Source organism: Phyllobates terribilis, unplaced genomic scaffold (genome assembly GCF_046119375.1).
Source record: "Phyllobates terribilis strain yellow unplaced genomic scaffold, ASM4611937v1 Scaffold_7__3_contigs__length_470593459, whole genome shotgun sequence".
Taxonomy (NCBI): Eukaryota; Metazoa; Chordata; class Amphibia; order Anura; family Dendrobatidae; genus Phyllobates; species Phyllobates terribilis.
In genome coordinates this window covers 19,971,228-19,994,318 of record NW_027362767.1, presented here as the reverse complement: position 1 = coordinate 19,994,318, position 23,091 = coordinate 19,971,228, and the positions used below count along the sequence as shown (strand labels likewise).

At 52.3% G+C, this 23,091-nt stretch overlaps 1 protein-coding gene across 1 annotated transcript in view; it reads left to right on the top strand.

Moving 5' to 3' along the window:
* LOC141152831 (epithelial cell adhesion molecule-like) overlaps positions 1–11,660 on the top strand; it is a 43,746-nt gene extending 32,086 nt beyond the window's left edge. The window contains exons 6-9 of the mRNA XM_073637483.1: positions 1,317–1,418; positions 1,997–2,179; positions 2,415–2,468; positions 11,598–11,660. Of these exons, the coding sequence (XP_073493584.1) occupies positions 1,317–1,418; positions 1,997–2,179; positions 2,415–2,468; positions 11,598–11,660 (402 nt within the window). The remainder of the gene's footprint in view (positions 1–1,316; positions 1,419–1,996; positions 2,180–2,414; positions 2,469–11,597) is intronic.
* Positions 11,661–23,091: the final 11,431 nt, after the last annotated feature.

The window sequence follows — 23,091 nt, the reverse complement described above, 5'->3', positions numbered from 1 at the left end:
ATAATGCACTATGTATAGAACAACTGATCAAAACCATTGCGAGTTCAAAAGTAAATGAGTTTTTTGTTGCCAAAAATTAGATGTAAATCACCTTCTTTTGTCAAATAAATAACTGAACTTCCTTTTCAACGTTGTCTGTGGTAGGAGCTGAACCCAGGATGTCAGTGCTGTAGACCACCAGTGCTAACCACTGAGCCACCAGGCTGCTGTTACTACGAGCATGACATTTTCTTCTAGAACGAGGCAGAAAAGCAGCTGAAGTCCTCGCAGAGGAACTAAAAATAAAGGAAACCGAGTTATATTTTTGCATTCTTCACTATCATTTAATTGTCCTCCTTTTTGACAAAGAAATAAAAACAGTTTTGAGGATGTAAAGATGACACAAATCCAGACAATAACCCTCCAGAGCTTGGGTGGGATCTGTATCTAGGACCCCAGTGCTGGAAAGCACTAGTGCTAACTACTGAGCCATCGTGCGGCCAACAGGCTGATAATGCAGTATCACAGTATATAGAATTATTAGTCAAAGGTTCAAATTATCAACACGGACTAAAAATTAATGTAAAAAATGAATAATAATTGTAATCGCCTCACATTTCTCCCATTAAAATATAAAAAAGAAACCCAAAACATTTTTTGCATCACTGCATCCATAAAAGCCTGATCTAATAAAATATAAAAATAATGAACCTGTATGATAAATGCCAAGCTTTGCTATGCATTACATGGGCAGCAGGTCACAGCAGCCAGAGGGGCAGCAGGTCACAGCAGCCAGAGGGGCATTACTAAGTACTAATGACACTGGTCACAAAGGGGGAATAATCCTGAGACTTCAGGAGTCAATAAAGGGCATATTTTGTAGGGAATTTGAAGAAACTACTTTTTATATTAATTGTTCAGATATTTACCTTCTTATTGCATAGAAAGTTTGTCAATTTTTCTAATAAATGGAGTTTACAATGGGGGGGGATACTAGTGATTGCTTCTGTATGAACTGTAGCATAGAGGGGTAGATTTGCTATTCAGGACACAAGAAAAGCTGTGTGACCCACCGTGTAAATACTGAACATCAGAATTTGTAAGACAAATCCAGGAGCGAATGATAATGCAGAAGGGAGCGGATGACAATGCAGAAGGGAGCGGATGACAATGCAGAAGGGAGCGGATGATAATGCAGAAGTGGTGACGTGTGTCTATTATATTGTTCCTCTCCTGGTTTTAGCTTATAAATACTGATGTAAAATACTGACCACATACTGATAGTGTGAACGTGGCCTAGCATTGACCATACATTGCCTTATTCTCGGCCGTTGCAGGTTCACGAGCTCAGCCACGAAATCACCATGAAATTGTTTTCTACCAATGGGACGATGGATCCGGCGGACATCGCGACGGTGGCGTATTACATGGAGCGGGAGGTAAGACGTGACATCCCTGGTGGTCTGGAGCAGCGTTGTCCTGGTTGTTTAGGCCATAGCTGTGACCCATTCAGGCTGTTGGGTGGGAGTCGGACCCCCACCAATCAGATATTGATGACCTATGTTATAGATCCCTTTAATTGCATTATCTCTGGTGTTTTAGCCCGGTAGAAAGGTAATGAGTTTATCAAGGGGTCTCACAGCGGTGAGTTGTGCTATGAATGAGCCGGGCCACCTTACTTCTTTCAGAGACCACCGTGTAGCACAACCCAGACATTGACTTACATTGGGCGGCTGCTTCTATGCGGTGAAATTAGAGACGCTTTTCTTGCTTTTAAAAGCTAACGTTAGATATGAGCTGATCTGGAGGAGCGTCCTGTGCCAATAAAAATACTGGAAAGCCTGACGGACTCCATGAACACTAATGTGAACAGTCCCTGCGCAGCCTCCATTGTTATACACTAAGTACGCCACCTGCTGGACAACACTAGGTACTACCATGAACCCGGATGATGGCCCTGGAATAAAAGAAGCCGCATTTATCATTGATTGTAACCGGATGATATATTGTCCCTCAGCTAAAACGGAGTAAATTCAGCGTTCCCCTGGACGGATGGAGCTTGGAGGTCGACGTGGAATCCATCCGGGTTTTGTTTTTTGACAATGAACCGCCTCGGATCAACATGAAAAGCATCTCTCCCGGGTTTGCCGCCATCATCATCATCATCGCTCTGGCTATTCTCACCGGGATCGCAGTGTTTGTAAGTATATTGTGTAATATAGATCACATCCCATATGGATATATAGCCCGCCTCGATACAAATGTCGCAGTAAAGCGATCGCTCCCCTCTCGTGCCGTCACCCCTTTAGTGGGGTCCAGGGCTTCGCCCCTGTCGCCAACTGATGGATTTATAAGCTGGGGAGAGGCGATTGCCAAAACTCAACTTTTGCAAAAAAAAATAAAAAATTGAAACCAATACCCCTTGATTCCTGCAGGTGGTGCTGCAGCGGAGAGCGGAGCAGGAGCGCATTCAGTTTGAAGTCATTGAGGTAAGTGGTGGCCTGTAGCACCGTATTCACACATCTGTGATTCACGGACCGGCCGCAGGTCTCCAGACCGGAAATGTGACAGCCACATAGGCAAATATGAGACCTGTGAATCGAGGACCGTATCTGCACACAGATCTGTGAAGACAGCAGATTGCTCAGGGCAGGAGACGCACCGGGTGGGCCTGGTGTTATGATCATGGGTATAGGGAGACGGGCCTGTTGGGAGATCTCGGTACCTTATTCATCAGACGGCCATGTTGTATCAGATTGATCAGTAATTCTCGCTGTGTCTCCTGAGGGTCTACTAAATCAGACTTCATCTCACAAGGCCCTTCCTTCCAGTAACATCTGCACCTACCAGCAGCGATGCTGCAGAGCCGCACATGGTAGAGCCGCACACAGCAGGCAGAGCCGCACACAGCAGGCAGAGCCGCACACGGTAGAGCCGCACCCAGCAGGCAGAGCCGCACCCAGCAGGCAGAGCCGCACACGGTAGAGCCGCACCCAGCAGGCAGAGCCGCACACGGTAGAGCCGCACACAGCAGGCAGAGCCGCACACAGCAGGCAGAGCCGCACACAGCAGGCAGAGCCGCACACGGTAGAGCCGCACACAGCAGGCAGAGCCGCACACAGCAGGGAGAGCCGCACACGGTAGAGCCGCACACAGCAGGCAGAGCCACACATGGTAGAGCCGCACACGGTAGAGCCGCACACAGCAGGGAGAGCCGCACACGGTAGAGCCGCACCCAGCAGGTAGAGCCGCACACGGTAGAGCCGCACACAGCAGGCAGAGCCGCACACGGTAGATCTGCACACAGCAGGCAGAGCCACACACGGTAGAGCCGCACACGGTAGATCCGCACACGGTAGAGCCGCACACAGTAGATCCGCACCCAGCAGGCAGAGCCGCACACGGTAGAGCCGCACCCAGCAGGCAGAGCCACACACGGTAGATCCGCACACAGTAGAGCCGCACACAGTAGATCCGCACACAGCAGGCAGAGCCGCACACGGTAGATCCGCACACAGCAGGCAGAGCTGCACACGGTAGATCCGCACACAGCAGGCAGAGCCGCACACGGTAGAGCCGCACACGGTACAGCCGCACACGGTAGAGCCGCACACAGTAGATCCGCACACAGCAGGCAGAGCCGCACACAGTAGATCCGCACCCAGCAGGCAGAGCTGCACACGGTAGATCCGCACACAGCAGGCAGAGCCGCACACGGTAGATCCGCACACAGCAGGCAGAGCCACACACGGTAGATCCGCACACGGTAGAGCCGCACACAGTAGATCCGCACACAGCAGGCAGAGCCGCACACAGTAGATCCGCACACAGCAGGCAGAGCCGCACACGGTAGATCCGCACACAGCAGGCAGAGCTGCACACGGTAGATCCGCACACAGCAGGCAGAGCCGCACACGGTAGAGCCGCACACGGTAGAGCCGCACACAGTAGATCCGCACACAGCAGGCAGAGCCGCACACAGTAGATCCGCACCCAGCAGGCAGAGCCACACACGGTAGAGCCGCACCCAGCAGGCAGAGCTGCACACGGTAGATCCGCACACAGCAGGCAGAGCCGCACACGGTAGATCCGCACACAGCAGGCAGAGCCGCACACGGTAGAGCCGCACACAGTAGATCCGCACCCAGCAGGCAGAGCCACACACGGTAGAGCCGCACCCAGCAGGCAGAGCTGCACACGGTAGATCCGCACACAGCAGGCAGAGCCGCACACGGTAGATCCGCACACAGCAGGCAGAGCCACACATGGTAGAGCCGCACACGGTAGAGCCGCACACAGTAGATCCGCACCCAGCAGGCAGAGCCACACACGGTAGAGCCGCACCCAGCAGGCAGAGCTGCACACGGTAGATCCGCACACAGCAGGCAGAGCCGCACACAGTAGATCCGCACCCAGCAGGCAGAGCCACACACGGTAGAGCCGCACCCAGCAGGCAGAGCTGCACACGGTAGATCCGCACACAGCAGGCAGAGCCGCACACGGTAGATCCGCACACAGCAGGCAGAGCCGCACACGGTAGAGCCGCACACAGTAGATCCGCACCCAGCAGGCAGAGCCACACACGGTAGAGCCGCACCCAGCAGGCAGAGCTGCACACGGTAGATCCGCACACAGCAGGCAGAGCCGCACACGGTAGATCCGCACACAGCAGGCAGAGCCACACACGGTAGATCCGCACACGGTAGAGCCGCACACAGTAGATCCGCACCCAGCAGGCAGAGCCGCACACGGTAGAGCCGCACCCAGCAGGCAGAGCCACACACGGTAGATCCGCACACGGTAGAGCCGCACACAGTAGATCCGCACACAGCAGGCAGAGCCGCACACGGTAGATCCGCACACAGCAGGCAGAGCCGCACACGGTAGATCCGCACACAGCAGGCAGAGCCGCACACGGTAGATCCGCACACAGCAGGCAGAGCCACACATGGTAGAGCCGCACACGGTAGAGCCGCACCCAGCAGGCAGAGCCACACACGGTAGATCCGCACACGGTAGAGCCGCACACAGTAGATCCGCACACAGCAGGCAGAGCCGCACACGGTAGATCCGCACACAGCAGGCAGAGCCGCACACGGTAGTTCCGCACACAGCAGGCAGAGCCGCACACGGTAGAGCCGCACCCAGCAGGCAGAGCCGCACACGGTAGATCCGCACACAGCAGGCAGAGCCGCACACGGTAGATCCGCACACAGCAGGCAGAGCCACACACGGTAGAGCCGCACACGGTAGATCCGCACACAGCAGGCAGAGCCACACATGGTAGAGCCGCACACGGTAGAGCCGCACCCAGCAGGCAGAGCCGCACACGGTAGAGCCGCACCCAGCAGGCAGAGCCGCACACGGTAGAGCCGCACCCAGCAGGCAGAGCCGCACACGGTAGATCCGTACACAGCAGGCAGAGCCGCACACGGTAGATCCGCACACAGCAGGCAGAGCCGCACACGGTAGATCTGCAGACAGCAGGCAGAGCCGCACACGGTAGAGCCGCACACGGCAGGCAGAGCCACACACGGTAGAGCCGCACACAGCAGGCAGAGCCACACACGGTAGATCCGCACATGGTAGAGCCGCACACAGTAGATCCGCACACAGCAGGCAGAGCCGCACACGGTAGATCCGCACACAGCAGGCAGAGCCGCACACGGTAGATCCGCACACAGCAGGCAGAGCCGCAGACGGTAGATCCGCACACAGCAGGCAGAGCCGCACACAGCAGGCAGAGCCGCACCCGGTAGAGCCGCACCCAGCAGGCAGAGCCGCACACGGTAGATCCGCACACAGCAGGCAGAGCCGCACACGGTAGATCCGCACACAGCAGGCAGAGCCGCACACGGTAGAGCCGCACCCAGCAGGCAGAGCCGCACACGGTAGATCCGCACACAGCAGGCAGAGCCACACATGGTAGAGCCGCACACGGTAGAGCCGCACCCAGCAGGCAGAGCCACACACGGTAGATCCGCACACGGTAGAGCCGCACACAGTAGATCCGCACACAGCAGGCAGAGCCGCACACGGTAGATCCGCACACAGCAGGCAGAGCCGCACACGGTAGTTCCGCACACAGCAGGCAGAGCCGCACACGGTAGAGCCGCACCCAGCAGGCAGAGCCGCACACGGTAGATCCGCACACAGCAGGCAGAGCCGCACACGGTAGATCCGCACACAGCAGGCAGAGCCGCAGACGGTAGATCCGCACACAGCAGGCAGAGCCGCACACAGCAGGCAGAGCCGCACCCGGTAGAGCCGCACCCAGCAGGCAGAGCCGCACACAGTAGATCCGCACACAGCAGGCAGAGCCGCACACGGTAGATCCGCACACAGCAGGCAGAGCCGCACACGGTAGATCCGCACACAGCAGGCAGAGCCGCACACGGTAGATCCGCACACAGCAGGCAGAGCCACACATGGTAGAGCCGCACACGGTAGAGCCGCACCCAGCAGGCAGAGCCACACACGGTAGATCCGCACACGGTAGAGCCGCACACAGTAGATCCGCACACAGCAGGCAGAGCCGCACACGGTAGATCCGCACACAGCAGGCAGAGCCGCACACGGTAGTTCCGCACACAGCAGGCAGAGCCGCACACGGTAGAGCCGCACCCAGCAGGCAGAGCCGCACACGGTAGATCCGCACACAGCAGGCAGAGCCACACACGGTAGAGCCGCACACGGTAGATCCGCACACAGCAGGCAGAGCCACACATGGTAGAGCCGCACACGGTAGAGCCGCACACGGTAGAGCCGCACCCAGCAGGCAGAGCCGCACCCAGCAGGCAGAGCCGCACACGGTAGATCTGCACACAGCAGGCAGAGCCGCACACGGTAGAGCCGCACACGGCAGGCAGAGCCACACACGGTAGAGCCGCACACAGCAGGCAGAGCCACACACGGTAGAGCCGCACACAGTAGATCCGCACACAGCAGGCAGAGCCGCACACGGTAGATCCGCACACAGCAGGCAGAGCCGCACACGGTAGATCCGCACACAGCAGGCAGAGCCGCACACGGTAGATCCGCACACAGCAGGCAGAGCCGCACACAGCAGGCAGAGCCGCACCCGGTAGAGCCGCACCCAGCAGGCAGAGCCGCACACGGTAGATCCGCACACAGCAGGCAGAGCCGCACACGGTAGATCCGCACACAGCAGGCAGAGCCGCACACGGTAGAGCCGCACCCAGCAGGCAGAGCCGCACACGGTAGATCCGCACACAGCAGGCAGAGCCGCACACGGTAGATCCGCACACAGCAGGCAGAGCCACACACGGTAGAACCGCACACAGCAGGCAGAGCCGCACACGGTAGAGCCGCACACAGTAGATCCGCACCCAGCAGGCAGAGCCGCACACGGTAGAGCCGCACCCAGCAGGCAGAGCCGCACACGGTAGATCCGCACACAGCAGGCAGAGCCACACACGGTAGAGCCGCACACAGCAGGCAGAGCCGCACACGGTAGATCCGCACACAGCAGGCAGAGCCGCACACGGTAGAGCCGCACACAGCAGGCAGAGCCGCACACGGTAGAGCCGCACACAGCAGGCAGAGCCGCACACGGTAGAGCCGCACACAGCAGGCAGAGCCGCACACGGTAGAGCCGCACACAGCAGGCAGAGCCGCACACGGTAGATCCGCACACAGCAGGCAGAGCCGCACACGGTAGAGCCGCACACAGCAGGCAGAGCCGCACACGGTAGAGCCGCACACAGCAGGCAGAGCCGCACACGGTAGAGCCGCACACAGCAGGCAGAGCCGCACACAGTAGATCCGCACACAGCAGGCAGAGCCGCACACGGTAGATCCGCACACAGCAGGCAGAGCCGCACACGGTAGATCCGCACACAGCAGGCAGAGCCGCACACGGTAGATCCGCACACAGCAGGCAGAGCCACACATGGTAGAGCCGCACACGGTAGAGCCGCACCCAGCAGGCAGAGCCACACACGGTAGATCCGCACACGGTAGAGCCGCACACAGTAGATCCGCACACAGCAGGCAGAGCCGCACACGGTAGATCCGCACACAGCAGGCAGAGCCGCACACGGTAGTTCCGCACACAGCAGGCAGAGCCGCACACGGTAGATCCGCACACAGCAGGCAGAGCCGCACACGGTAGATCCGCACACAGCAGGCAGAGCCACACACGGTAGAGCCGCACACGGTAGATCCGCACACAGCAGGCAGAGCCACACATGGTAGAGCCGCACACGGTAGAGCCGCACCCAGCAGGCAGAGCCGCACACGGTAGAGCCGCACCCAGCAGGCAGAGCCGCACACGGTAGAGCCGCACCCAGCAGGCAGAGCCGCACACGGTAGATCCGTACACAGCAGGCAGAGCCGCACACGGTAGATCCGCACACAGCAGGCAGAGCCGCACACGGTAGATCTGCACACAGCAGGCAGAGCCGCACACGGTAGAGCCGCACACGGCAGGCAGAGCCACACACGGTAGAGCCGCACACAGCAGGCAGAGCCACACACGGTAGAGCCGCACACAGTAGATCCGCACACAGCAGGCAGAGCCGCACATGGTAGATCCGCACACAGCAGGCAGAGCCGCACACGGTAGATCCGCACACAGCAGGCAGAGCCGCACACGGTAGATCCGCACACAGCAGGCAGAGCCGCACACAGCAGGCAGAGCCGCACCCGGTAGAGCCGCACCCAGCAGGCAGAGCCGCACACGGTAGATCCGCACACAGCAGGCAGAGCCGCACACGGTAGATCCGCACACAGCAGGCAGAGCCGCACACGGTAGAGCCGCACCCAGCAGGCAGAGCCGCACACGGTAGATCCGCACACAGCAGGCAGAGCCGCACACGGTAGATCCGCACACAGCAGGCAGAGCCACACACGGTAGAGCCGCACACAGCAGGCAGAGCCACACACGGTAGAGCCGCACACAGTAGATCCGCACACAGCAGGCAGAGCCGCACACGGTAGATCCGCACACAGCAGGCAGAGCCGCACACGGTAGATCCGCACACAGCAGGCAGAGCCGCACACGGTAGATCCGCACACAGCAGGCAGAGCCGCACACAGCAGGCAGAGCCGCAACCGGTAGAGCCGCACCCAGCAGGCAGAGCCGCACACGGTAGATCCGCACACAGCAGGCAGAGCCGCACACGGTAGATCCGCACACAGCAGGCAGAGCCGCACACGGTAGAGCCGCACACAGCAGGCAGAGCCGCACACAGCAGGCAGAGCCACACACGGTAGAGCCGCACACAGCAGGCAGAGCCGCACACGGTAGATCCGCACACAGCAGGCAGAGCCACACACGGTAGAGCCGCACACAGCAGGCAGAGCCGCACACGGTAGATCCGCACACAGCAGGCAGAGCCGCACACGGTAGAGCCGCACACAGCAGGCAGAGCCGCACACGGTAGAGCCGCACACAGCAGGCAGAGCCGCACACGGTAGATCCGCACACAGCAGGCAGAGCCGCACACGGTAGAGCCGCACACAGCAGGCAGAGCCGCACACGGTAGAGCCGCACACAGCAGGCAGAGCCGCACACGGTAGATCCGCACACGGTAGAGCCGCACACAGTAGATCCGCACCCAGCAGGCAGAGCCACACACGGTAGATCCGCACACAGCAGGCAGAGCCGCACACGGTAGATCCGCACACAGCAGGCAGAGCCGCACACGGTAGATCCGCACACAGCAGGCAGAGCCGCACACGGTAGATCCGCACACAGCAGGCAGAGCCGCACACGGTAGATCCGCACACAGCAGGCAGAGCCACACATGGTAGAGCCGCACACGGTAGAGCCGCACCCAGCAGGCAGAGCCACACACGGTAGATCCGCACACGGTAGAGCCGCACACAGTAGATCCGCACACAGCAGGCAGAGCTGCACACGGTAGATCCGCACACAGCAGGCAGAGCCGCACACGGTAGTTCCGCACACAGCAGGCAGAGCCGCACACGGTAGAGCCGCACCCAGCAGGCAGAGCCGCACACGGTAGATCCGCACACAGCAGGCAGAGCCGCACACGGTAGATCCGCACACAGCAGGCAGAGCCACACACGGTAGAGCCGCACACGGTAGATCCGCACACAGCAGGCAGAGCCACACATGGTAGAGCCGCACACGGTAGAGCCGCACCCAGCAGGCAGAGCCGCACACGGTAGAGCCGCACCCAGCAGGCAGAGCCGCACACGGTAGAGCCGCACCCAGCAGGCAGAGCCGCACACGGTAGATCCGTACACAGCAGGCAGAGCCGCACACGGTAGATCCGCACACAGCAGGCAGAGCCGCACACGGTAGATCTGCACACAGCAGGCAGAGCCGCACACGGTAGAGCCGCACACGGCAGGCAGAGCCACACACGGTAGAGCCGCACACAGCAGGCAGAGCCACACACGGTAGAGCCGCACACAGTAGATCCGCACACAGCAGGCAGAGCCGCACACGGTAGATCCGCACACAGCAGGCAGAGCCGCACACGGTAGATCCGCACACAGCAGGCAGAGCCGCACACGGTAGATCCGCACACAGCAGGCAGAGCCGCACACAGCAGGCAGAGCCGCAACCGGTAGAGCCGCACCCAGCAGGCAGAGCCGCACACGGTAGATCCGCACACAGCAGGCAGAGCCGCACACGGTAGATCCGCACACAGCAGGCAGAGCCGCACACGGTAGATCCGCACACAGCAGGCAGAGCCGCACACAGCAGGCAGAGCCGCACCCGGTAGAGCCGCACCCAGCAGGCAGAGCCGCACACGGTAGATCCGCACACAGCAGGCAGAGCCGCACACGGTAGATCCGCACACAGCAGGCAGAGCCGCACACGGTAGAGCCGCACCCAGCAGGCAGAGCCGCACACGGTAGATCCGCACACAGCAGGCAGAGCCGCACACGGTAGATCCGCACACAGCAGGCAGAGCCACACACGGTAGAGCCGCACACAGCAGGCAGAGCCGCACACGGTAGAGCCGCACACAGCAGGCAGAGCCGCACACAGCAGGCAGAGCCACACACGGTAGAGCCGCACACAGCAGGCAGAGCCGCACACGGTAGATCCGCACACAGCAGGCAGAGCCACACACGGTAGAGCCGCACACAGCAGGCAGAGCCGCACACGGTAGATCCGCACACAGCAGGCAGAGCCGCACACGGTAGAGCCGCACACAGCAGGCAGAGCCGCACACGGTAGAGCCGCACACAGCAGGCAGAGCCGCACACGGTAGATCCGCACACAGCAGGCAGAGCCGCACACGGTAGAGCCGCACACAGCAGGCAGAGCCGCACACGGTAGATCCGCACACAGCAGGCAGAGCCGCACACGGTAGATCCGCACACAGCAGGCAGAGCCACAGCTGATCGCAGAACTATGCATGTGACAGCTGAACAAATCTCCACATAATCGAGAACTCTCCCAGGCAGACATCGGCCGGCAGCGCAGCTTCTGTCGTCCTCCACATGTCACTTTCTGTTTTCAATGATGAGGGATGAAATCCGCTGCTAAATCCGGAGGTCGCACTTGCAGGTTTTGCAATGAATTTCAGCATTGAACATTTTTTTTCGTTCCTATTATCAGAATCTGAAATATTAAGTGATGGGATGTGACGATTTTTGTATTTCTTCCTCAGGGTCACGAGCTGGAAGATTATCAGATGGCGCAGAGGGACGGGATGAGATATTATTACTCCTGAATAAAGAGGAAGGTTGTTACTAAAGTCTGTTCTATGTGAAAGATTTAAGTGGGGTAAAGCGGTCTACTGCAAAGAGACATGTTGTTCAGTTTCCCCTATAAATGCTGATCGATGGGGGGTTATGGCCGAAGATCCCACTGATCGCACAACAGAAAAAGCTCAGAGCGGCGTATACTCTCAGACTTACTAATGAATCCGTATACCTGTGCACTCATACAGTATTCAGTCCGTATACCTCTGTGCACTCACTCATACAGTATTCAGCCCGTATACCTCTGTGCACTCATACAGTATTCAGTCCGTATACCTCTGTGCACTCATACAGTATTCAGTCCGTATACCTCTGTGCACTCATACAGTATTCAGTCCGTATACCTCTGTGCACTCATACAGCATTCAGTCCGTATACCTCTGTGCACTCATACAGCATTCAGTCCGTATACCTCTGTGCACTAATATAGTATTCAGTCCGTATACCTCTGTGCACTCATACAGCATTCAGTCCGTATACCTCTGTGCACTCATACAGCATTCAGTCCGTATACCTCTGTGCACTAATATAGTATTCAGTCCGTATACCTCTGTGCACTCATACAGTATTCAGTCCGTATACCTCTGTGCACTCATACAGTATTCAGTCCGTATACCTCTGTGCACTCATACAGCATTCAGTCCGTATACCTCTGTGCACTCATACAGCATTCAGTCCGTATACCTCTGTGCACTCATACAGCATTCAGTCCGTATACCTCTGTGCACTCATACAGCATTCAGTCCGTATACCTCTGTGCACTAATATAGTATTCAGTCCGTATACCTCTGTGCACTCATACAGCATTCAGTCCGTATACCTCTGTGCACTCATACAGCATTCAGTCCGTATACCTCTGTGCACTAATATAGTATTCAGTCCGTATACCTCTGTGCACTCATACAGCATTCAGTCCGTATACCTCTGTGCACTCATACAGTATTCAGTCCGTATACCTCTGTGCACTCATACAGTATTCAGTCCGTATACCTCTGTGCACTCATACAGCATTCAGTCCGTATACCTCTGTGCACTAATATAGTATTCAGTCCGTATACCTCTGTGCGCTCATACAGTATTCAGTCCGTATACCTCTGTGCACTCATACAGTATTCAGTCCGTATACCTCTGTGCACTCATACAGTATTCAGTCCGTATACTCCTGTACACGCCCTCATACAGTATTCAGTCCGTATACCTCTGTGCACTCCCTCATACAGTATTCAGTCCGTATACCTCTGTGCACTCATACAGTATTCAGTCAGTATACCTCTGTGCACTCATACAGTATTCAGTCCGTATACCTCTGTGCACTCCCTCATACAGTATTCAGTCCGTATACCTCTGTGCACTCATACAGTATTCAGTCCGTATACTCCTGTACACGCCCTCATACAGTATTCAGTCCGTATACCTCTGTGCACTCCCTCATACAGTATTCAGTCCGTATACCTCTGTGCACTCATACAGTATTCAGTCCGTATACCTCTGTGCACTCATACAGTATTCAGTCCGTATACCTCTGTGCACTCCCTCATACAGTATTCAGTCCGTATACCTCTGTGCACTCATACAGTATTCAGTCCGTATACCTCTGTGCACTCATACAGCATTCAGTCCGTATACCTCTGTGCACTCATACAGTATTCAGTCCGTATACCTCTGTGCACTCATACAGTATTCAGTCCGTATACCTCTGTACACTCCCTCATACAGTATTCAGTCCGTATACCTCTGTGCACTCCCTCATACAGTATTCAGTCCGTATACCTCTGTGCACTCATACAGTATTCAGTCCGTATACCTCTGTGCACTCATACAGTATTCAGTCCGTATACCTCTGTGCACTCATACAGCATTCAGTCCGTATACCTCTGTGCACTCATACAGTATTCAGTCCGTATACCTCTGTGCACTCATACAGTATTCAGTCCGTATACCTCTGTACACTCCCTCATACAGTATTCAGTCCGTATACCTCTGTGCACTCCCTCATACAGTATTCAGTCCGTATACCTCTGTGCACTCATACAGTATTCAGTCCGTATACCTCTGTGCACTCATACAGTATTCAGTCCGTATACCTCTGTGCACTCATACAGCATTCAGTCCGTATACCTCTGTGCACTCATACATTATTCAGTCCGTATACCTCTGTGCACTCATACAGCATTCAGTCCGTATACCTCTGTGCACTCATACAGTATTCAGTCCGTATACCTCTGTGCACTCATACAGTATTCAGTCCGTATACCTCTGTGCACTCATACAGTATTCAGTCCGTATACCTCTGTGCACTCATACAGTATTCAGTCCGTATACCTCTGTGCACTCATACAGTATTCAGTCCGTATACCTCTGTGCACTCATACAGCATTCAGTCCGTATACCTCTGTGCACTCATACAGTATTCAGTCCGTATACCTCTGTGCACTCATACAGCATTCAGTCCGTATACCTCTGTGCACTCATACAGTATTCAGTCCGTATACCTCTGTGCACTCATACAGTATTCAGTCCGTATACCTCTGTACAGTCCCTCATACAGTATTCAGTCCGTATACCTCTGTGCACTCCCTCATACAGTATTCAGTCCGTATACCTCTGTGCACTCATACAGTATTCAGTCCGTATACCTCTGTGCACTCATACAGTATTCAATCCGTATACCTCTGTGCACTCATACAGCATTCAGTCCGTATACCTCTGTGCACTCATACAGTATTCAGTCCGTATACCTCTGTGCACTGATACAGTATTCAGTCCGTATACCTCTGTGCACTAATATAGTATTCAGTCCGTATACCTCTGTGCGCTCATACAGTATTCAGTCCGTATACCTCTGTGCACTCATACAGTATTCAGTCCGTATACCTCTGTGCACTCCCTCATACAGTATTCAGTCCGTATACCTCTGTGCACTCATACAGTATTCAGTCCGTATACCTCTGTGCACTCATACAGCATTCAGTCCGTATACCTCTGTGCACTCATACAGTATTCAGTCCGTATACCTCTGTGCACTCATACAGTATTCAGTCCGTATACCTCTGTACACTCCCTCATACAGTATTCAGTCCGTATACCTCTGTGCACTCCCTCATACAGTATTCAGTCCGTATACCTCTGTGCACTCATACAGTATTCAGTCCGTATACCTCTGTGCACTCATACAGTATTCAGTCCGTATACCTCTGTGCACTCATACAGCATTCAGTCCGTATACCTCTGTGCACTCATACATTATTCAGTCCGTATACCTCTGTGCACTCATACAGCATTCAGTCCGTATACCTCTGTGCACTCATACAGTATTCAGTCCGTATACCTCTGTGCACTCATACAGTATTCAGTCCGTATACCTCTGTGCACTCATACAGTATTCAGTCCGTATACCTCTGTGCACTCATACAGTATTCAGTCCGTATACCTCTGTGCACTCATACAGTATTCAGTCCGTATACCTCTGTGCACTCATACAGCATTCAGTCCGTATACCTCTGTGCACTCATACAGTATTCAGTCCGTATACCTCTGTGCACTCATACAGCATTCAGTCCGTATACCTCTGTGCACTCATACAGTATTCAGTCCGTATACCTCTGTGCACTCATACAGTATTCAGTCCGTATACCTCTGTACAGTCCCTCATACAGTATTCAGTCCGTATACCTCTGTGCACTCCCTCATACAGTATTCAGTCCGTATACCTCTGTGCACTCATACAGTATTCAGTCCGTATACCTCTGTGCACTCATACAGTATTCAATCCGTATACCTCTGTGCACTCATACAGCATTCAGTCCGTATACCTCTGTGCACTCATACAGTATTCAGTCCGTATACCTCTGTGCACTGATACAGTATTCAGTCCGTATACCTCTGTGCACTAATATAGTATTCAGTCCGTATACCTCTGTGCGCTCATACAGTATTCAGTCCGTATACCTCTGTGCACTCATACAGTATTCAGTCCGTATACCTCTGTACACTCCCTCATACAGTATTCAGTCCGTATACCTCTGTGCACTCATACAGTATTCAGTCCGTATACCTCTGTGCACTCATACAGTATTCAGTCCGTATACCTCTGTGCACTCATACAGTATTCAGTCCGTATACCTCTGTGCACTCATACAGTATTCAGTCCGTATACCTCTGTGCACTCATACAGTATTCAGTCCGTATACCTCTGTGCACTCATACAGTATTCAGTCCGTATACCTCTGTACACTCCCTCATACAGTATTCAGTCCGTATACCTCTGTACACTCCCTCATACAGCATTCAGTCCGTATACCTCTGTGCACTCATACAGTATTCAGTCCGTATACCTCTGTGCACTCATACAGTATTCAGTCCGTATACCTCTGTACACTCCCTCATACAGCATTCAGTCCGTATACCTCTGTGCACTCATACAGTATTCAGTCCGTATACCTCTGTGCACTCATACAGTATTCAGTCCGTATACCTCTGTGCACTCATACAGTATTCAGTCCGTATACCTCTGTACACTCCCTCATACAGTATTCAGTCCGTATACCTCTGTGCACTCCCTCATACAGTATTCAGTCCGTATACCTCTGTGCACTCATACAGTATTCAGTCCGTATACCTCTGTGCACTCATACAGCATTCAGTCCGTATACCTCTGTGCACTCATACAGTATTCAGTCCGTATACCTCTGTGCACTCATACAGTATTCAGTCCGTATACCTCTGTACACTCCCTCATACAGTATTCAGTCCGTATACCTCTGTGCACTCCCTCATACAGTATTCAGTCCGTATACCTCTGTGCACTCATACAGTATTCAGTCCGTATACCTCTGTGCACTCATACAGTATTCAGTCCGTATACCTCTGTGCACTCATACAGTATTCAGTCCGTATACCTCTGTGCACTCATACAGCATTCAATCCGTATACCTCTGTGCACTCATACAGCATTCAGTCCGTATACCTCTGTGCACTCATACAGCATTCAGTCCGTATACCTCTGTGCACTCATACAGCATTCAGTCCGTATACCTCTGTGCACTCATACAGTATTCAGTCCGTATACCTCTGTGCACTCATACAGCATTCAGTCCGTATACCTCTGTGCACTAATATAGTATTCAGTCCGTATACCTCTGTGCACTCATACAGCATTCAGTCCGTATACCTCTGTGCACTCATACAGCATTCAGTCCGTATACCTCTGTGCACTAATATAGTATTCAGTCCGTATACCTCTGTGCGCTCATACAGTATTCAGTCCGTATACCTCTGTGCACTCATACAGTATTCAGTCCGTATACCTCTGTGCACTCATACAGTATTCAGTCCGTATACTCCTGTACACTCCCTCATACAGTATTCAGTCCGTATACCTCTGTGCACTCATACAGTATTCAGTCCGTATACCTCTGTGCACTCATACAGCATTCAGTCCGTATACCTCTGTACACTCCCTCATACAGTATTCAGTCCGTATACCTCTGTGCACTCATACAGTATTCAGTCCGTATACCTCTGTGCACTCATACAGCATTCAGTCCGTATACCTCTGTGCACTCATACAGTATTCAGTCCGTATACCTCTGTGCACTCATGCAGTATTCAGTCCGTATACCTCTGTACACTCCCTCATACAGTATTCAGTCCGTATACCTCTGTGCACTCCCTCATACAGTATTCAGTCCGTATACCTCTGTGCACTCATACAGTATTCAGTCCGTATACCTCTGTGCACTCATACAGCATTCAGTCCGTATACCTCTGTGCACTCATACAGTATTCAGTCCGTATACCTCTGTGCACTCATACAGTATTCAGTCCGTATACCTCTGTACACTCCCTCATACAGTATTCAGTCCGTATACCTCTGTGCACTCCCTCATACAGTATTCAGTCCGTATACCTCTGTGCACTCATACAGCATTCAGTCCGTATACCTCTGTGCACTCATACAGTATTCAGTCCGTATACCTCTGTGCACTCATACAGTATTCAGTCCGTATACCTCTGTGCACTCATACAGTATTCAGTCCGTATACCTCTGTGCACTCATACAGTATTCAGTCCGTATACCTCTGTGCACTCATACAGTATTCAGTCCGTATACCTCTGTGCACTCATACAGCATTCAGTCCGTATACCTCTGTGCACTCATACAGTATTCAGTCCGTATACCTCTGTGCACTCATACAGCATTCAGTCCGTATACCTCTGTGCACTCATACAGTATTCAGTCCGTATACCTCTGTGCACTCATAGAGTATTCAGTCCGTATACCTCTGTACACTCCCTCATACAGTATTCAGTCCGTATACCTCTGTACACTCCCTCATACAGTATTCAGTCCGTATACCTCTGTGCACTCCCTCATACAGTATTCAGTCCGTATACCTCTGTGCACTCATACAGTATTCAGTCCGTATACCTCTGTGCACTCATACAGCATTCAGTCCGTATACCTCTGTGCACTCATACAGCATTCAGTCCGTATACCTCTGTGCACTCATACAGCATTCAGTCCGTATACCTCTGTGCACTCATACAGCATTCAGTCCGTATACCTCTGTGCACTAATATAGTATTCAGTCCGTATACCTCTGTGCACTCATACAGCATTCAGTCCGTATACCTCTGTGCACTCATACAGCATTCAGTCCGTATACCTCTGTGCACTAATATAGTATTCAGTCCGTATACCTCTGTGCACTCATACAGTATTCAGTCCGTATACCTCTGTGCACTCATACAGTATTCAGTCCGTATACCTCTGTGCACTCATACAGCATTCAGTCCGTATACCTCTGTGCACTCATACAGCATTCAGTCCGTATACCTCTGTGCACTCATACAGCATTCAGTCCGTATACCTCTGTGCACTCATACAGCATTCAGTCCGTATACCTCTGTGCACTAATATAGTATTCAGTCCGTATACCTCTGTGCACTCATACAGCATTCAGTCCGTATACCTCTGTGCACTCATACAGCATTCAGTCCGTATACCTCTGTGCACTAATATAGTATTCAGTCCGTATACCTCTGTGCACTCATACAGCATTCAGTCCGTATACCTCTGTGCACTCATACAGTATTCAGTCCGTATACCTCTGTGCACTCATACAGTATTCAGTCCGTATACCTCTGTGCACTCATACAGCATTCAGTCCGTATACCTCTGTGCACTAATATAGTATTCAGTCCGTATACCTCTGTGCGCTCATACAGTATTCAGTCCGTATACCTCTGTGCACTCATACAGTATTCAGTCCGTATACCTCTGTGCACTCATACAGTATTCAGTCCGTATACTCCTGTACACGCCCTCATACAGTATTCAGTCCGTATACCTCTGTGCACTCCCTCATACAGTATTCAGTCCGTATACCTCTGTGCACTCATACAGTATTCAGTCCGTATACCTCTGTGCACTCATACAGCATTCAGTCCGTATACCTCTGTGCACTCATACAGTATTCAGTCCGTATACCTCTGTGCACTCATACAGTATTCAGTCCGTATACCTCTGTGCACTCATACAGTATTCAGTCCGTATACCTCTGTGCACTCCCTCATACAGTATTCAGTCCGTATACCTCTGTGCACTCATACAGTATTCAGTCCGTATACCTCTGTGCACTCATACAGCATTCAGTCCGTATACCTCTGTGCACTCATACAGTATTCAGTCCGTATACCTCTGTGCACTCATACAGTATTCAGTCCGTATACCTCTGTACACTCCCTCATACAGTATTCAGTCCGTATACCTCTGTGCACTCCCTCATACAGTATTCAGTCCGTATACCTCTGTGCACTCATACAGTATTCAGTCCGTATACCTCTGTGCACTCATACAGTATTCAGTCCGTATACCTCTGTGCACTCATACAGCATTCAGTCCGTATACCTCTGTGCACTCATACAGTATTCAGTCCGTATACCTCTGTGCACTCATACAGTATTCAGTCCGTATACCTCTGTACACTCCCTCATACAGTATTCAGTCCGTATACCTCTGTGCACTCCCTCATACAGTATTCAGTCCGTATACCTCTGTGCACTCATACAGTATTCAGTCCGTATACCTCTGTGCACTCATACAGTATTCAGTCCGTATACCTCTGTGCACTCATACAGCATTCAGTCCGTATACCTCTGTGCACTCATACATTATTCAGTCCGTATACCTCTGTGCACTCATACAGCATTCAGTCCGTATACCTCTGTGCACTCATACAGTATTCAGTCCGTATACCTCTGTGCACTCATACAGTATTCAGTCCGTGTACCTCTGTGCACTCATACAGTATTCAGTCCGTATACCTCTGTGCACTCATACAGTATTCAGTCCGTATACCTCTGTGCACTCATACAGTATTCAGTCCGTATACCTCTGTGCACTCATACAGCATTCAGTCCGTATACCTCTGTGCACTCATACAGTATTCAGTCCGTATACCTCTGTGCACTCATACAGCATTCAGTCCGTATACCTCTGTGCACTCATACAGTATTCAGTCCGTATACCTCTGTGCACTCATACAGTATTCAGTCCGTATACCTCTGTACAGTCCCTCATACAGTATTCAGTCCGTATACCTCTGTGCACTCCCTCATACAGTATTCAGTCCGTATACCTCTGTGCACTCATACAGTATTCAGTCCGTATACCTCTGTGCACTCATACAGTATTCAATCCGTATACCTCTGTGCACTCATACAGCATTCAGTCCGTATACCTCTGTGCACTCATACAGTATTCAGTCCGTATACCTCTGTGCACTGATACAGTATTCAGTCCGTATACCTCTGTGCACTAATATAGTATTCAGTCCGTATACCTCTGTGCGCTCATACAGTATTCAGTCCGTATACCTCTGTGCACTCATACAGTATTCAGTCCGTATACCTCTGTACACTCCCTCATACAGTATTCAGTCCGTATACCTCTGTGCACTCCCTCATACAGTATTCAGTCCGTATACCTCTGTGCACTCATACAGTATTCAGTCCGTATACCTCTGTGCACTCATACAGTATTCAGTCCGTATACCTCTGTGCACTCATACAGCATTCAGTCCGTATACCTCTGTGCACTCATACAGTATTCAGTCCGTATACCTCTGTGCACTCATACAGTATTCAGTCCGTATACCTCTGTACACTCCCTCATACAGTATTCAGTCCGTATACCTCTGTGCACTCCCTCATACAGTATTCAGTCCGTATACCTCTGTGCACTCATACAGTATTCAGTCCGTATACCTCTGTGCACTCATACAGTATTCAGTCCGTATACCTCTGTGCACTCATACAGCATTCAGTCCGTATACCTCTGTGCACTCATACATTATTCAGTCCGTATACCTCTGTGCACTCATACAGCATTCAGTCCGTATACCTCTGTGCACTCATACAGTATTCAGTCCGTATACCTCTGTGCACTCATACAGTATTCAGTCCGTATACCTCTGTGCACTCATACAGTATTCAGTCCGTATACCTCTGTGCACTGATACAGTATTCAGTCCGTATACCTCTGTGCACTAATATAGTATTCAGTCCGTATACCTCTGTGCGCTCATACAGTATTCAGTCCGTATACCTCTGTGCACTCATACAGTATTCAGTCCGTATACCTCTGTACACTCCCTCATACAGTATTCAGTCCGTATACCTCTGTGCACTCATACAGTATTCAGTCCGTATACCTCTGTGCACTCATACAGTATTCAGTCCGTATACCTCTGTGCACTCATACAGTATTCAGTCCGTATACCTCTGTGCACTCATACAGTATTCAGTCCGTATACCTCTGTGCACTCATACAGTATTCAGTCCGTATACCTCTGTGCACTCATACAGTATTCAGTCCGTATACCTCTGTACACTCCCTCATACAGTATTCAGTCCGTATACCTCTGTACACTCCCTCATACAGCATTCAGTCCGTATACCTCTGTGCACTCATACAGTATTCAGTCCGTATACCTCTGTGCACTCATACAGTATTCAGTCCGTATACCTCTGTACACTCCCTCATACAGCATTCAGTCCGTATACCTCTGTGCACTCATACAGTATTCAGTCCGTATACCTCTGTGCACTCATACAGTATTCAGTCCGTATACCTCTGTGCACTCATACAGTATTCAGTCCGTATACCTCTGTACACTCCCTCATACAGTATTCAGTCCGTATACCTCTGTGCACTCCCTCATACAGTATTCAGTCCGTATACCTCTGTGCACTCATACAGTATTCAGTCCGTATACCTCTGTGCACTCATACAGCATTCAGTCCGTATACCTCTGTGCACTCATACAGTATTCAGTCCGTATACCTCTGTGCACTCATACAGTATTCAGTCCGTATACCTCTGTACACTCCCTCATACAGTATTCAGTCCGTATACCTCTGTGCACTCCCTCATACAGTATTCAGTCCGTATACCTCTGTGCACTCATACAGTATTCAGTCCGTATACCTCTGTGCACTCATACAGTATTCAGTCCGTATACCTCTGTGCACTCATACAGTATTCAGTCCGTATACCTCTGTGCACTCATACAGCATTCAATCCGTATACCTCTGTGCACTCATACAGCATTCAGTCCGTATACCTCTGTGCACTCATACAGCATTCAGTCCGTATACCTCTGTGCACTCATACAGCATTCAGTCCGTATACCTCTGTGCACTCATACAGTATTCAGTCCGTATACCTCTGTGCACTCATACAGCATTCAGTCCGTATACCTCTGTGCACTAATATAGTATTCAGTCCGTATACCTCTGTGCACTCATACAGCATTCAGTCCGTATACCTCTGTGCACTCATACAGCATTCAGTCCGTATACCTCTGTGCACTAATATAGTATTCAGTCCGTATACCTCTGTGCGCTCATACAGTATTCAGTCCGTATACCTCTGTGCACTCATACAGTATTCAGTCCGTATACCTCTGTGCACTCATACAGTATTCAGTCCGTATACTCCTGTACACTCCCTCATACAGTATTCAGTCCGTATACCTCTGTGCACTCATACAGTATTCAGTCCGTATACCTCTGTGCACTCATACAGCATTCAGTCCGTATACCTCTGTACACTCCCTCATACAGTATTCAGTCCGTATACCTCTGTGCACTCATACAGTATTCAGTCCGTATACCTCTGTGCACTCATACAGTATTCAGTCCGTATACCTCTGTGCACTCATGCAGTATTCAGTCCGTATACCTCTGTACACTCCCTCATACAGAATTCAGTCCGTATACCTCTGTGCACTCCCTCATACAGTATTCAGTCCGTATACCTCTGTGCACTCATACAGTATTCAGTCCGTATACCTCTGTGCACTCATACAGCATTCAGTCCGTATACCTCTGTGC